General features: G+C 36.3%; 1 protein-coding gene across 1 annotated transcript in view; it reads right to left on the bottom strand.

Moving 5' to 3' along the window:
• The window catches only part of DACH2 (dachshund family transcription factor 2), a gene marked incomplete at its 5' end in the record, with an annotated part of 101,817 nt that overhangs the window by 71,686 nt on the left and 11,668 nt on the right, over positions 1 to 18,463 (bottom strand). The window contains one exon of the mRNA XM_009580240.1: positions 956 to 1,111. Coding sequence (XP_009578535.1) covers positions 956 to 1,111 — 156 coding nt within the window. The remainder of the gene's footprint in view (positions 1 to 955; positions 1,112 to 18,463) is intronic.

An 18,463-nucleotide genomic window follows, 5' to 3' on the forward strand; every position in this document is an offset into this window, starting at 1 on the left:
ACTGACACTTAACCCAAAATGTTCAGGTCCATACCTTCCCATGAACAAAGCAGACCCATACTGTAGGAGTCATTTCAGTAGCTTTGATTTGTTCAAGTCTGGGGCCCTACATAGGTAGCAAGGAACTATCTGCTCCTAAAATTGTGTAAGGAGCCAGAAATGTCATTCATCCATTAAAACTAACACCAAAAAACAACTTTCAAAACTTTGAGGATGAAGAGCTTAAATAACAAGAATTCAGAAATAGTGAGATTTTCATTCTTCATCCATCATCATCTGTTAGAATTAACTTTACTCCTCACTAATTTTTAAAACATTAATCCTGAACATCTTTCTTGGAATAACTTTCCCTTCCCTTCCCTCTCTCTTTGGGTGCAAAGGATAAGGGGAACTGCTGGCCTCCCACCTGCCCCCTTCCTAAGGGAAGGAAAAGAGATGGGTTTGAAGGGAGCTTTAAGTTCCAAATCCAAACTTTATTTGTGTCATTTTATTCCAGTTGCTTTGGATGGCTGGGTTCAATGGATGACCTTACCCACACCTCTGCCTGCAAAACAAGGCAGAGGAATTGCTTCTGCTCGCTTTTAACTAGACTTTTTGCATTTATTCCTGCCTCTCATTTTTATTTGCTGGTAAGCATTTCCACCTGGAAGAGAATTTTCTCACATAGCTAAAATGTTAAGCAACTTTGTGGTTATTTTTCCCTTCAGCCCAGGCCATGGAAATGTCAATTAAGGACTGACAGTCCCTAACCCAGCAGTGAGTGACTATTCAAAGAGGGTGGCTTGGACATGATGCACAAGTGCAGCCGACAGTGGGAGGAGTGACCCTCCTGTCGCTCATGTGTCTCCCATCCATCTCCCCCACCTCCAGGAGGTTGGGAAGAAGTGCAAGCCCAACCTCCAAGCAGGGCTCCATGTACTTTTTTTTTTTTTTACCGTAAGAGCACAGTACGTACTGTTGGTGAGCAGGTGATTCTGCTGGAGAGGACTGAGTGGGTGCGCACTTCCAAGGCTCGACTGCCCTGACAGTGTGGGATGACCAAGGCTGTGCTGCGATCCTGTTGTAATGGGGGACTGAAGCTTGTCTTTATCCCAGGAGGATTCACTCCCACCTGCAAAACAGGGTAGAAACAAATCCTAAATGGCATATACTTTTCTTTAAAAGACATTTTGTTTGGTTAGCAACGAGCTAATACTCTTCACCATAGCTAAGCGCCTAGCACAAACACAGCACCTTAAACCTACACCTGATTTTTTTTTTAATAAATTAATAAATATGCATCAGGCAAAAAATATGATTAGAAACTTTCAGCATCACCTACATTCGTAACACTAGTTTCTGGAAACAGGAAAAGCAAAATGTTTAAGAATAAAATCATCCAAGTAAACACAGTCACAATTAAGTAAATAAGGCAGAAAGGGAACACCTGAGACACTGAATCACCATCTCCTGCTATCACAGGGAATCAGGCCACCCAGTCCCTGCCAGAGACTAATCGGTGTCCATCTTCGGGCTCGTCAGGTCTCTCACCGCTGTTAATCTTACTGGAGAGTTGCTCCGCTATTCACTCCAATGCTCACTAGCATTCTAGCTTAAATTCATCCCTGAACAGGTTACAACAATTTATCCTGCTGCTATGTTATCTTTGAGCTGCTGGGTTTGATGTCCTAAGTGATCCTCCACTGCTGGATTTGATGTCCTAAGTGAAACACTTCACTTTGCTGGGTTAAACAAGCCAGGCATTAGGTTGGGCTTGGAAATCATCAGCATTCAGGAATTTAAATTTAAAGATATCTATTATGCACAGTAATTACTGTCTACAACAAAAACACAATATAGCAAACTAAGCACTAAGACTAGTTTGGTCTAGAATATCTGTTTGGTCTTCTGAAGAGAGGGTGTTCTGCAGCAATTTTACAGATTGTAGTTTTCTTCAGTATTACACTTATACACTTGAATAAAAACAAGTTCCTTTTAAACAGCAGTTAAGTATTCTATGTTAGTGAATTCTGAAATACATCTGGTCCACAAAAAAAACGCATTAAAAAAGGTGAGATTGAACATTTCTAGAATAAAAAGGTATTTTAAGTACACTCCCTTCTCAGGTACGCCCCACATTTTCAATTAGATTATAGATTCTTATGAAAATGTCTAACTGCAGTATTGACTTTGTTTTGGATTTATGAACAAGAATTTCAATTAGAATAAGTAAATAGATTATTGTGATGCAGCAGATAGAGGCAGCAAGCAAAACACATTTTAATTGAATATGAAAGTAACAGAAAAATTCCATTCTTTATGACAACATTTAGCTAATAAACATGATTAATACAGCTAAATGAAAAAGTTTGAAAGATCAATGATTGAGAAAAAAGGAAATCACTCCATCATTTTAGCACTATGTCCAAGTATGAATTACCTTCCTATAAAAGACTTGTAATTTGTAAAATGATGAGTAATACACTGACAAAGAAAGATACACTAAATTATGCCCTGTGATATAATATAACATGGCATAGTGCAGTAATTAGAAGAACTACTACAGTTAAGGCTGTGTCAGCATCTTTGTTATTTAATATACTGTATATCAGCGTTTCAAATAACATTTGACTGATACTTCGTATAAAACTTGTTCATTCTGACTATTGTGAAACAGAGGTTGTATTACCTGGTAAAGCATTTCTCAAGTTAAATGTGTAATTTAAAAAAGATTTTCTGAGGAAAGGTTTAGCATTTGATTTTACCAAATGAGTTTTATTTTTCTCCATATGCTTTTTCAGTAAATTTAACATTTACACTTTATTCTTCCTCAAAAAACACATGACATGTACCTTGGCAGGAATTTTTTGCTTAGAAATAGATTTTGTACATGCTTCGTGTTATCAGGGCAGTGGCCAAGAAAACTGTGCACAAGACAGTTTTTCAGAGACTTTTGAATGAAAAGAAAAAACTGCACTTTTCATCTAAAAGTCTCCCTCACCCCGTTTGTTCTTCTCCAGTAGTTCCAACCCCAGGCACAGATGGTCTAAACTCTCAGCTCATTTACTTATTTCTGGAAGTTTCTCTTGTCTTTCCAAAGCCTCGTGCATCTACCCACCACACTTCTGTGGCCCTGAAGCTGTAGTGTCAGAGTGCACCACCAGCTTTCTGTGCCCAGTTTTACAACTGTTGCACGTTCCACAGGAAAGTACAATTATTCCTATTTTACAGACGGAGAATTCCACTGTGAAGAAAAGTGGTTTGCTTAAGGAAGTACAGGAAACCTACAATGGAACAGGAAACTGAATTTAAATTATGTCACACAGTTTGTATCACTGGACCAGTTTTCCTTACACATGGGGACAATAATAACTTTTTTCCTGCAAATTCCACTTGTAAATCTGTTCCAGTATTCAGTGCCAGCAACACAAGAATAAATTGCAATACACTTATCTCTACAGACCATTCCTGTATTCTTATGTTCCCTATCACTTCTCCTTAGACAAAGAAATAAAAATACTGCCGACCGTATGATGTATAATAAAAGTGGATGTTAAATGGAATGTATCTTGTAGTCTGCAGTACACCACATAGATAACAGCTTCATCACTTACTCTGCACTGCATATAGTATGTAGTAGCAAGTCTCTTAAAAAGAAAATAATAATTAGAACTTCTTCTCACCTAGAACTTCATACCTAGCAGTATGATTATCTCCAACTTACAAGTGGGAAAGCCGAGGTGCAGAATTATGAAGCAACTTCCTCCATGTTACCTGATGGACTAATGGTGAAACTGGAAGAGACGTCAGGTCTCACGGGTCCTACTCCTGTGCTCTATACCATAGACACTTTCAATTCATTGTACCCACAGTCCCTTTGCACAGCTAAAAAATAACAGTTTTAAAAGAAAACTTGCATCCTTCCCTGCAGTATCTATTCCATACAGTAAGAAAAATTTACATATAAATTAATAGTAAGCCAGAACTAGATTCACATTATAAACCAAATATGTAAAATGCAAACCTGTGGTAATATACTCAGTCCTTTTCCTGTCATGCAACTTTAAAAAAAGTATCATTTTTGAGCATACACATTTCCTTCATTTAGTAACACACTTGTCAGCATGTTATATCAGCAAATACGTATTTGACATATATATATATCAATGCATATTTTCAATTCTTTGTTACCATAACAATTAGAAGTGAATACATCTATAAAAAGTAAATCCTCCTTAATACTTCAAATTTAGGTTTGGCCACAATTTTTCAGGAGCTTTCTGTTTATTGTCATTTTTTGTCCAAATAGGTGCCATCAATAAGGCAAAGATGTCATGTTTTGATTCTAAATCCTGGCTTCGATATGATGAGCTTACAGGTGAAACTAAAAATGAAACTTTATGATAGGAATCACACAACAGACCACAAAGACAAATTTATGGGAGTCGAAATTTTTTTCTCTCATGATATTCAAAAGGTTTGGTCTTTGAAGAAATTTGTATTAGGAAAAAATAATCTCTTTGTCCACACTAAGCTAGTGAAGGTTCTCACTCTTTTTAATATAGAAGATAAGGAGTCTAAAATTAAACAATGATCCGTACTACTGTATATAGAGAGACGGACTTCAAGTAATTTTTTTTAGGTATATATGAAACAAAAGGGGAAAAATATATGAAAAAAGAAAGCAAACATTCAACACTAAGGAAAACGAGACAACAGAAAACAGCAATGGGACTTACTTTACCTCTTGTATATGAAAGGAAATACAGCTCTTTATTTATTTTAAATGAGAAAGAATATTTCATTTTAAAATATTAGTAACCTGATTCATAAGTGTCATAGGAATATTATTAGAGCACTCAGAAGTCTGTTGATTTGTCAAAATGCCAATACATCATTTATACACTTTACAAAAAGCTTTACGTTTAACACTATTACCCACTACCTATATGACCTTCTCGCCAACAGATAAAACTAAAGGACAAAAAGGTAATTTTTCCTTATCTTGTTTGCATTCTAGTCGATCTTGTCCCAGAACAGACCGTACTCAGCTTTAAAAAAGGGCAAGAGAGACAAGAGCCTCCATCTTCCAGAGCTCCTGATGCTTGTCAGAAGCAAGCACAGAGACTGCAGTTTCTTAACATAGCCACACCGAAGTGGGAAGAAAAACGCAGGCCAGCCATCCTAAAAGATTGCAGAATGCATTGGCCGCCCAGCAGAAGCAGCTAAAAAAAAGTCTGATCTGCTTCAACCATCCAGTTCAGGCCACGCAGCAAATGTGGTGTACAGTTCTGCTTTCAGATTTGCAGCTAAATGCACAATATGGATGAAAAAAAGAAAAAAAAAAAGGCCTAACTGACTGCATTGTACACAGTCGCCTATGCAGAAACATAGTGCGTGTTTCAAAGGGCACAGATAAAGATGGGCACTACATGGATTTGGTAAGAGAAAGAGTTATTTACAATATACTTAATAATTAAAGTCTGGTATTTACCAGTCTCAACAGGTTATTTGAGAGAACTTACTTATCAGTGCATGAATTACGCTTACGTTCAACTAAGCAAAAGCAAAACTAACGTAACAAACCCCAGTCCATTCACTTCAAAATTAAAATGCGGTGAAAGGTAAGCATTCCCTTAATGCCGTTTTACAGCCCAGTGGCCAAATTCTGTATGTCTCTGTTCCCAAGTCCCTATGAACAGCAAATTCAGACGAGTTCAAATGCACGGGGAGTTAAATCACAGGTAACACAAACAAACGGGAAATCAGCCCAAGCAATACATACACATGCTGTTGATGACACACACTGCACTCACAGATCCACTACAAGGTTATTTACAGTTATGTACATGTCTGTAAGCAAAGTGCCTCTGTTTAAGTTTCATTTTGTTTAGTTGAAGGAAATGCAAGTGATAAACTCAGCTTCATTTTTCTGAAAATACTGCTTCTCACTCTTTGATTTTAGTAATTTTGTAAGGTAACTCTTAAAGCTACATGTTTTCTAGTAATAAATCTCTCTGTGCATTTGTGTTCTTCAAAACAAAATCCAAAAAACTTTTTTTCGGTGAAGATATACTTGAGAAGATTAAATTAGTGTCCTTGGTTTTAGGTATTGAAAGATCTCCAGAAAGTAATCAAAGTTCAATTTGGTGACAGTTTCTTCTCATTTGGTTTCAAATTCATTTTATCAGCCTTAAAACTGTCTGATCTAGCTAAACGAAATCCACTCAGTCAGAGGTACCTTTGAATTGAACAACCACACTGTTTCAATCTATGTCTGTCATTTTATTTTTTTTTGTGATACATTTCTGAAAAATTGAACTCAAATTGTTAAAAGCAATACCATCTTCACCGACCAATTTTATTCTAAAATTATTTTTAAACACATTTTTCACACTGTTGGGCACATTAAGCATAACATCAGCTGCAACAAAAAAAGTATTCAGCGCCTTGCTATTTCAGCACTGACAATTTCAAATTATTTATCATTTATAACTTCTTTTATAAGTGTTCAGCATACACAAGGTCTTTGAAATTTTTTGGCTTATCTAGAACCGCAGTACTCCTAAAACAACATGGACCTATTTGCCAGCATTCCTAGCCCCAGTATTTTCAGATGTCCCAGACTTTTTGCTTTTACCAATTCCCTAATCTCACCTCGATATTGGGAAAAAGGGTCACTTCTTTGGCCTACACAGAATATCCTCTGCTGAAAACACTTCAGCCTACAACTTTCTGCCAACTCTGTTCATGGTATCAACATTTGAATATCCCAGGAAAAGATCAGGTAGCAAACAATTTTTGTCATATTTGATAAACTGAGAATCTCACGACAGTAAGAATAAGATACCATCCAGGTCGTATTCCTGGTAAACTGTCACTTTCCTGTCAGAAAAACATAGAATGGTCCTGGGTCAGGATTATGACCCATTTAACCCCAAATTCTGTCCCTCATATTGGCAGTAGATGATGTTATTTATGGAGACCACGCAAGCATGGACACTTTCTGTGGTCCCTTATTACCCCCAAATAAACTTTCTTACTTTAAAATGGGAATGAGATTTTTAATCAGCCCCCAAAAGCATGACACCCATATGAAAACCTACGGAAGATTTGCAATGCCTTTAAAGCTTTAATTCATTTATTTGTTTAGCTGTGTGTATTCGGCTATATCAACTTCTGGATTGTGCCCTACAAGAAAGCCATGAAAGTGTGTAGGGTAAGATATTAAAACTCAAGAAATCCAGTGATGGCTTTACTGGGCTACTTCCAAAAACTTATCAAGTGGTTCAGCAATAGCCCTGCCAAAGCTTTGAAATGTGCCCATTAATTCAGCAATTCCCAATCTGTCCATCAGTCAGTCATACTTAAAAAATATGTCTGTCACAACTTAGGTGAAGTAATCTGTTGATAATTATACAATAAGAAGGCATCTGAAATCTGAATATAATTTCTAAACTTTTTGAAAAGTCTTAATGACAGCAAAATCAAAGTTTATTTCACAGCAACGGGATACTGAAGATAACTGAGAATATGTCAGAATATTTGATGCCAATTTAATTAAGAACATTAATTCCAGGAAGATACTTTTTTAGAAGATAAAAGTAGAGACATAATATTTATTTAGGAACCTAACCATCCCTCCCAAACCATCAATTCCTTCCCTTTAAAATGAACAAAGAAAAAGAAATAAGAAGGTGGTAAATACAATGTGTTTTAAAGTTCCCAAATTATAATCGATGATTATAGTGCTAAAGCACAATACCAGAGAAGTCTCCTTCTTGTCAGCTACCTTGGAAAGTAAGACTGTGCTACAATGGGCCTTTCCAGTCAAAACAAAATCTCACAATTAAAATCAGGTGCTCAGTGTCAAAGACTCATTACAGTATAAAACCTGTTCTCTCTCTCTCTCTCTAACAACAGACCGGATCATTCATCCCTTCAAATTACATTCACAAAAATGCTGATGGCTATTAAAATATGGCAGGGCGTTTTCCTCATACTTTCTAAGACCAGTGGAGAGGAACTACTGGCTGCAGCAATGAAATCTTTTCAGCAAAACAGTCTTCTGTAGACAATTGCTAAAATATGGATGGCCTTCTCCTAAGGTAACTAATATTAAAACATGGGAAAAATGTTGCAAAATAAATAAAGAGATGTAGGAAAAGGAAAGAAAATGCAGTATGATGTAAGGGACTAGTTTGATAAAAACAGAAACTGCTCGAAGTGGCAGTATCTTCATTTAAACTCAAAATACCAAAGATACCTCAATGGGTAGCTGATTCAACTTATACCACCAAAGCATCCCATTCAAGTTAGATTTAGCAAGATGAAACATCATATTCATAGAAAGTTAGATACGAACTATTATAATAATTTTCATAAAAGCACACTAATATTTGAAAGCACTTCTCAAAGTTAGCTATCTATATGCTTTCTCCTCTTTTCTTTTGCTGATTTAGTCATGCATAAATATTAATCAAAACAAGTTGCTTCTTGGCTAGGAAGGAATGTGACACGCTGGAGAAAAGCTCTGATAATTAATAAATGAAGTCTTTGCTTCTTTGTTACCTAATAGTTAACCACGTGATAATGAAGAGGGTGGGCAGGGGGCGGGGAAAAGCTTGTAATCTTCATATCAATTGCTAGATATTTATGGCTTCCTAAATGGAAATTAGTCATGATATTTCAGGAGGGAGGGGCAATATTACTAAAGGAATAATGGCTCCCAGAATGACTGCATACAAACAGCTACAGCCCATCTAGCCTAATACTTTGTCTCCAACAAGGGCCAAAAGCAATACTTACTAAAGAGTTTAAACACAGAGAAAACCTGTAGTGAGAATTTCCCAAAATACTCTCCAACAATTTATGTATTAGGAACTTCCTGAAACAGAGGTATTTTCATTGAATTTAATAACCTTTAATAGATTTTTCTTCCATTAATTTAAAAGGATGTCAATTTTTTCCATCTACAATATCCTGTAGCAAGGAGTTCCACAGCTTGCCTATGCACTGTATGAAAAGCTACCTCACGTTATTTGCGGGTGCGTTATTGGGGGGTTAACTTGGCATTTGCTGCCTTCCTCTGATGTCTTCTAGTTCTTGTAGTGGATAAAACAACAAGTAATAAATTCCTATTCAATTTCTTCTATACAATGTGTAGTATTATTCTTGGAATTAGAGTTAAACCCTAAACTTTCTTTTGGATCTACGTCAATGTCAAAAGCACATGCAATCCCTTTCCTGAGAGATAATAAATGACCTCTATGCTCCGTCCCTCAAGGTACTGTTGTAGGAACCTCACCAAGTTTGAGCCAGTGGGCAGACAAAATACCTTTGCATTCTTATTGGAAAGCTGGGTCAGGGAGACCCCTACCCCTGACAGCTTACAGAACGTGCTTTTGACAAAAGTGGGCTTACAAAAATCTGCATGGATCATTATTTCAACAAACATGATGTTGGTGAACTCAAAAGAGAGGACAATCTTTAAATGTTCGATACTATTTTGAAATGCAACCGCAGGATTATGCTTCGTTCTTGCATAACTGATCTGTTCCCTTCTGCACTCCGAATGGTTATTGCTAACATTTTTAGTATGTATGACTTTATCACTATTTATTTTTCTATACAAAGATAAAAACACTGTACTAGAACACGGTATCTTTCCTGGTTTAGGACCATCAACAAAAAAATTAACTGTTTTCTACTGCAGGACCAAAGTCTGTCTTCAGAAACACGTACATTTCACAGATAGAAGTAAGGTCAAAATTTTGGTCTGTCATGTTTTTATTACTGTTGATGATGCACAAGCCAGAAATAAAACAGCTTAACTTTCAGATCTTGAACACAGTTTGTAGGGCTGGCTGCCAGAAAGGATAAAACATACATCCTTCTAAACTCAACAACTGCAGCCAGCAAACAAGGAGCTAGGATTCATATTCCAGTGATGATAATCATTGACACCTTTACTCACCACAAACCAAGCGTTTTTTGCCTTTGTTTTTTTGGAGTTTTTTTTGGTTTTTTTTTCTTTTTTTTAATTACTTAATATTTTCCCATATTTAACAACTTACTGAAATAACCACTGAGATACATGTATTGTACGTTGTTACTGTGACTATAACTAGCCAGATAGTTTAGTTTGACTTTGAGAACGTCTTGACATCCACAGCAGATAGGTAACACTACAGTACAAAATCAGATCACTCAGGTTTCAACAATTTATCATTTACTATTTCTTTGAAATAATTATTATGAACAGTTCAAGTTACAGATTGTAATCTTCTGAGTTAATTTGTAGTGACATAAATTATGTATTTATAATCTTTTCAAAATCTCCTAATACTAAAAGAACTCTGTGTAATACAAAGGATGGCTTGAAAGAATTAAATACAGTCTGTGGCACTTCATTTAGACAATCTTCCAAACCCCTGCCAACTTGAAGCATCTACACAGAACTCAATGATTTTGGAGATTTTACTAGAGAACAAGAGGTTGCGAAAGGGGGCCTAACATCCTTTTATATTGAAGCTGAATGACTGCAGAAGCTCTCCAACGATATTTACTGTCATAAGCCCCAGTTTCCATGAAGGATCAGTATGTGCAGACACTTGCGCTTGCACAGCTCCAACAAGTTGTGTCAGTATGGGTAACACTGGCAAAGTATATACCAATTCTGAAGATGCAACATTTTTTATATCTGGTATTTGATTCCTTGCACTAAGTTATTATTGACTTCCAAAAAATTTAGAATGCTGCCAAAACCAGGAGAGCTTGTGAGTTAATCTAACTCACATAAAAAGTCAACAGTGAAATCTACTGTGTTTCATTTAATGTCAGTCTAAAAATAACGCAGAAAAATCTTGAACTATATTAGCAGCCAACTTGATACTTCCTTTAAAAATCACTTTCATTTTTGCTCATAGTAATAGCTGAATATATACCGACCACAGCACTTGGACTTCTTACATGTTCAATCAATCTTTGATTTTCAGAATATTTTTCTCATTCAGCAAACCTAGCCATTAGGTGCTCTCATCTAATCTCTGGTGCAATTCTCCTCAATGAGTATCAGTGGGAGCTTTGCATTAGCTTCTCTTTAGGATCAAACCCCTAAAAAAGACGAACAGTGCTAAAGAAACTATTCAAGAAAATACATCCTAAATTTGTTATTGTGTAAAGGATATTCTACGTCTTCAAATGTCTTTCTGAGGTATACAAAACCATAAATAACAACTATAATCAGAACAAACATTATTAAAACGGTTATATTAATACCAGATACAGTGAAAATATTTCTTATGAAGAAAAAGTGGCTTCAGCAACAAAATCCTACAGCACGGTGCCAAGCTGAACTTAACTAAGCTTGAGGTTTTGGACAGGATTCATTTCTGCTTGTGGTATAAGTATGCACCACCTTGATTATCATTTAAAAAAATATTGACAGCTTGCCTTCTCATACCAATGCCTAGTAACAAATTCCAAATGTTTTGTCACATTTCTTGTGAGCAATGCCATCTGCCAGAGGTGGCATTTCATGGCTGTTTACCCTGACTCCCTCCAAGAATTCATCTGCCACTATCTAATGCTGCCTGAATAAAGGGGATTAAGACTCTGATGCAACAGAGACTATTGATAATTTGGTATAATTGGGAAGAAATGAAGATAAATGAGGTTGAGGATGGAGAGGCAATTAGTTGAGCTGCCTGTACAGCTGTGTTCTCGGCCTAGCTCCCCTGGCCTTTTCTTTGGTGAGGTATGTGCAAATTAAACATAATGACAAATACACTCTTCCCAAAGCTCTTTAGTTTGGGAAGCTTGAAGATACGATTTTCACTTCTGAGATTCTAGGCAGTATTCAGTTTTTAAAAAAAAAAAAAAAAAAGAAGAAGAAAAAGAGTCATACTCACTGTTGAGATTTTTAAAGAGCAATGCACTCTGTAACAGCATTCCTATGGCACAGTATCCGCTGTTTCAAAACACAGCTCTTCATCTGGCAGTGGTATATAGCACTGGTCTTGTGGTTTTGACCAAAAGGGTGAAGGCTTCTGCCTCCCTCAGTGCACAGAAAGCCTGGATTGTTCCACAGCTCCAGACATCTTTGATACCAATAGCTGGTGTCTCATTCTGTAAATATCCTCTATCCATGTAATTGGTCAAACAACAGCCCCAGAGCATGATCCCCCTGAAACATGCATTCTTTAAAGTCTAGCCCCACATTTTGCAGCTGGACCTCCGTTTTTTTAATTGTGCTAGCTTTTAAAAATACTGGTCAAAAACCCTTAAGTGAAATGTCTACAATACACATTTAACTCTACAAAAGATCTTAGAAGTGATAGATTTTTAGTCATAAATATAACACAAAGACAGCTACCCAGATATGAGTCTTATTTCTAAGCTATATTATTCAGGTGAGGCCAAGTAATCAAGCTTGAATACCTTGATAGGTATTTAAATCCAAAGTGAACATGGTCAGACTATAAACCTCCAAATTAAAAGGCACAAAGCTGTACTCCGATCTATAGTTCTTCTTTCAAATATATTGAGACACGTTCATATGTATACATATAATAACATGCATATATATAGTTTAATGTAAATGTGAAAAAAAAACATTTGCCACAAGAAATGCCACTGTATGTTTCACATAAGATTCTAACATAGATTTTCACAAATGTCAAATAATGTAAGATCCCTTTTAGAAAAAAACCAGTATTTACAGAGGCAGCCTTAGCTTACAGACATGTTTGCTTCACTACCCACCACATGTGAATCTTCTGCTTTCATATACAGTGATTGTATCTGAATTAGGGCTTAGATGAAAGACTTCATAAAATTGCACTTTTTCCTGCATCCATATTGTCTTCAGCTATTTTAAAAATTTATTTTATGGATTACTTGAAAAACGCTCCTTAGAAAAAGACAAAGCCTAGCTCCTATGCATAGAAGGGATTTTGGTAAATTTTGGAAGAAAAATTTAAAAGTCTTAAAAGAAAAACAAATTAATAGATTTATTTTGCAACATGCATTTTCAGCATAGTTGCTTTGTATTCTAGAATACAGTTCTTAAGTATATTCTCAAAGCTGAAAACACTTGAAATTATCCCTTTTCAAACTCACATAACTTCTGCAAAGTGCAATGTCTCCTCCTGATTCTTTGCATATAAAAAAACCTTTCTCAGTCTCAACACTGTGCTCTTCCCTGCTACCTGGAGGTCAACCAAAATTTCAGTTTAGCTTTATCTAATGTACTTTTTCATTTTGGATTAGATTTCTACAAAAGACTAAAAATAGTTCACTTTTTATGAGGCAAACATGCCAGGAGAAAAGAAAATTATGAATAGTTTATACTTAAATTTAAATCTACCTTGTTTTGTCTTACTGAAGCTGAAAATTTGACTGAAGTAACTGTTCCTTTACATAACTAAAGTTTTTAACATATAGTTCAGAATAGTGATTTATTTTATTAGTCTGCAATATTCAAATTGCATATATTAAACCTCTGGTCTTTTACTGAAACCCTCTTCTCATGAACATTGTAAACCAGCAAAATTATTTGCTGCCCATCTTCTGGCTTGACACTTTATCAAAGTATTCCAAGTTAATCTTTAATCTTGTGATTGACCATGTACAGTGCACACAGTAAAAAAGTCACATTGAGCAGAGCTTTGGCTTGCCACTGGGGACAAATGTCCATGTCCTGGCTGGAGAGATGGCAGCAGCCCCCTCCAGCTCTGCCCTGCTTTCTCACACCTGCACCACAGCTGTACACACTTACCGACACTCATGTTGGCAGCTTCCATCTCCTGGGATCACACAGGGTTGAGTGCTCTCAAACAAAGCCAAAATACACATCTCTGTGGGTGCTCCTGACGTGTGTCAGCATTGCTGTAGTCAACAATGCCCAATCCAGCACTTGCCTTTTATTTTGCATTTGAGAAAACCATTGCAAGACTTGACTGATCTCTTTACACCTCAGCATGCCCCTTGTCCTTCACCCACAGCGACGGCACTAGCCGCCATATGAAGAACAACTGCTGGCTGAGGGCCACGCGCTCTGGCCAGGCAGGAGGGAAAAGGTCAGGGGGGATTTTCAGAAAGGGCAGAGACCGCAATGCAATGAGGAGACCAAAATCTGGAAAGTGACCTACTTAAGCACAGGCAAAAGGAAAAAAAGGATTAAAACTGTTCCCTAACTTCAACAGGTTACCGGACACAGAAAGGATGGCAATTTCAAGAATACCTCCATAACCTAAAAGGTAGCAAAAGGCAGTTTCTGACTGAGCAAGCTAGAAAAAAAAATGAAAGGCAGTGATAAAACAGAAACAAACACATGAAAAATTTTACACTGGCATGAATAGGACAAAGACAGAGCTAAAAATTAAATATTCCGTTTTCCATTTTCGTCTTGCTTTGTTTTCCCACTTCCACATTAAAACATTTGTGTAAGTCCCTCTTCTTTTTCCTCCATTTCATATAGCCCTTCCTCAGAGGTGGGTGCTAATTCTCTTTACATCAAAATCCTGGCCCCAAATCATAAAATGTGACAGACTCACGATGACTGCAAGGGATTAAGTGAAGCCGTTCCTGAGAAAATACACTGTGTTTTTATAGAATCCCTTCTTGCTGTTTTTCAAATGCCTCTGTGATTACAGCTGTATTACAAGGCTGAACATGAGTTCTGCTCTACCTCTTCTCAATTCTAAAACTCAGACACATCCAGTTTGAGTATAAAAGTAAGCATAAAATAAACAACAGCTTTTTGACTGCTAGAGTTTTTTCTTTATTTATTTGTACCCTACTTTTAAATGATTGTTCATTTTTGTATTTTATAATGGTACCTACAGCAGTATTATATAAGATTTCTAAAGCTAAAACAACATTATTACATAGGTAACTGTGATTTCTCAAAAAAGCAAAAAGAAGTAACTGAAGAAGTATTTCTGCAATTAGTATCTTACTCAGCTTACTAAAACGTTATCAAAATATTCATCTGTTGCACTTCAGGTAAGCTTTTTAAAAGTGATGTTGGAATGGTACGTATCTGAAAAATGAAACACAGGAAATAGCTGGTAATGCTGTTAAAGGACCATCTAAAAACTACTGAAAGTTCCTAACAAAAAATATTTTTCTGAATAAACGCTACCCCAATCTACAAAGTTGACTTGAAAAGATGTAATTTGTGGCTTACTATGGTTATTTGCATAAAAGAGCTAACACACAGCTATAACTGATGATCGAGGATAATAGCCACAGATTTCAACAGATTTTCAGAGCTCCCTGGTATATGCTGAGAACAACAATATCAAAAGGTTCCTCTTTCCAGCACTGCTGGTGTCAAGGTTAATGAGCTAAAACTTGTTAAATTGATATTACCAAACTAATGACTTTTTTATAGTATACTGCATGGATTTTAACAGACAGGCTAATGTGGAATATTGCTAGTCTTAATTGAATTAGAAGTTACTGCATGTATACAATTAAGATAACTAAAAATGGAGGAGCTGTGAGGGAACTGTCTATCTAGACCATGGTACTGTCACATACCTCATGTGCTGCCACATATATACTTCAAATTTTAAATTCAATCCCTGAATTCAGACCACATTCAAATGCAAACATACAGAGGAGAGGAAATACTAGCATTTGCAAAGATAGTCTATTGGCTATCACTAAGCCTCAAAAAAATCATTCATCTTGATCCTTATAAGTTCCCTCTTTACTGATTCATACATTGAACCTGAAAAAGCCATGTAAAACTACAGAGCCCCAGCTCTTGATGACTGTGGAAAAGATACACTCAACAGCAGGATGAAGGGAAATTGCCTTATTCCCAAACTGCTGTGACTCAGAGCAGTTCAACAGCTATAACTAAATACAGGAGAGTAAAGCAATACACACTTTCTGCCGAGGTATCTTCTTCCATCAGTACCCCTCCCCTGCTGGCGAGTGGGAATGTACTGCTTTTTACCAGTTGCAAAAACTGCTGCTGCATGCTGGAGGAGCTCCTATCTACAGGGGAATTTTCTAAATCACATACGCTGTAAATGGGAGGATACTGAAAATACAAATTTTCTTGAAAAGTAATCAGCCTCAATGAAAATTCCAGGACAAATCTGTAAGAAGTAGGTTACAGCAGGATAGATCTGCGATTTCAAACTTTTAAATTTGAAATTGTTTAAATAATATGAACATTATTCTAAAATATTTTTACATCAACTACACCATACGTTAAGACAGAGGGGAAATAAATGCCTGGAGTCTACATCCAAAATAGATGAACAAACAGCAGAAAAAAAAAAAAGAATATTTAATGAATCGTATTAAAAGGGAAGGAGCTTATGAAAAATAAATGGCATTTGTAGATGATTAAATTTTGAAGGTGAGATGTTGTGTAACTGCACCAACCATTCATTTCAGTGCCATAACTGCATCTAATAAATAAAATACTTGTTTTTAATCCAAACTGAAGATTCACTGCTATCTGATGACTTGGATTTTCCATTTACGTAGTATAGAGGCAGGGTTTGGGCCGTAATTATTCAAGGCAGTTTCAAAAAAGAAGAGCTGTTAGTTAGTTGGATAGAAAATGAGTATCAGTCGCTAGCAACAGGACAATGCAAGTATTTCTTCTACAGACAGAATCACTGAGTTTAAATTCAGAGAAGCTCATTAGAGATTATCCTCCTAATTATAAAATACCTACAAGTTTCATGCAAATGCCCTTCTGTTTAGATAATATTTTTCTATTAAAGTTCAATCTCTCACTAACACAGAAATGTTATTTAACATACAGTATATACCCAGATACATTTGGTATTTATAAAAAATGGAATTAAAAATCTTACTCATGCTAGCTATTCTAGTGTTTTCTAAAGGACTTTTCTGCCTGGATCTAGGATTTTACAGAGAAAGGGAATAAAGTTGGATTCAACTTCCAAAAATATCTACTTTGTCAAAATCAAGAAAAATACAAATGTGCTGCAAATGTGGGGGAGTATTTCTCAAGGATGAAATGCCAAAATCCCCCTTACATCAAGTTCTTGGAGACAATCAGAAAACAAATCCATAGGAACCATATGAACTTGCAAGACACACCTTTCTAGTACCTTTCCAATTTCCATCTGAAATATGAGAAAATAAATCACAATTTAACTAATATTATATGCCTTATAGGGAAATGGGAAAATGCAGTTGCTCATGTCCCATGACATTAGTAATTGAATATACCGCTCTTATACAGGTATGCTGGAAGTTTCACTAGTTCCAAAGTTTCACTTGTCTCCATCCTTACAGTAGCCTGAGCATCTTCTTAAAAAGAAGAATCTATTAACATTTTTTTATTGTACAAACAGAGAACAGACAAAAAAACCCCCAATTTTCTAGGTTTTAAATATCAGTTCATGTCTGATCTTAAAGGCAAGCTCAACATTTATGTCTTGTCTTGGTGATAAAGTTCATGAATATATAATGAGAGCGGAACAACTCTGCTACTGATTAAATGTCAAAAAAGGTTTTATTGTCAAATATACTGTAAACACAGAAGATATACAACAAAGAGCATTAATTGCAGATGGCTCTGTACAGCTTAAAAATATGCACATGATCTAAACAGGAAATGTTGATTTTCAGTTTCAACTATCAATTTTAATTTACTTTCAGAATGTACCTCCAGTCAACTTGTAAAGATAGAATGAACTATAAAATGGCCAAACAACTGAATGAAATGCTTCACATTCAAGGGCAGATGTTAGCATGTTAGTGTCTGTATCATAAGCATACATAGCAGAATTAACCAATCTATCCAAAACTCTGGATATTTATTAGAATTTTTTTAAACCTTTGTGAACATTTAAAAGAGGTATAATGTGAAAATTCAGTCAGGACAGATGAAAGGTTGGAATAGCCATCCTTTCAAACTCAGAATGGGGTTTGACTGCCTGTGTAGCTCTTCTGGGGAAAAAAAAAAAAAAGAAAAAGAAAAAAAAAAGATCTAGCAGCTATAGTAGACTGCACCTATGTTCACTGCAGATGAACACAGGTCAGCAGTATCCTGCTTCCAGGAAACATTAGGGGAATAAGAGTTTCACATGTTTATACAAGACAGCTATATGTATGACTGGGAGAAATTCTTTCTCCCTATCCTGTTCTGCATTGCTGCACTGAGCACTGGCACGGCCTTGACCGATGCACTGCGTTGTGCTGGGAACCGGCAGGATATGAATCACCTGGAGAGAGACCAGAGGAGTGCCGTGGGAACTGACCAGGGACCTAGAGCATCAGCAGCATGAGGCACGTTCTAAAGAGCAGGCTTATTTAATACAGGGAAGGGAAGACAGATAGTCTGACATCTATCAGTCAGACATGACACTGGCAGAGGTCTTGCTTCATTGAGAGTGTGGATAAGAATCAAGTCTGGAAGTGCTGCTTTCCTATGATCCTAAACACTGCAAACGCAATACACAGACCAGATTCAGAAGCA

This window comes from Fulmarus glacialis, unplaced genomic scaffold (genome assembly GCF_000690835.1).
Source record: "Fulmarus glacialis isolate BGI_N327 unplaced genomic scaffold, ASM69083v1 scaffold16416, whole genome shotgun sequence".
NCBI lineage: Eukaryota > Metazoa > Chordata > Aves > Procellariiformes > Procellariidae > Fulmarus > Fulmarus glacialis.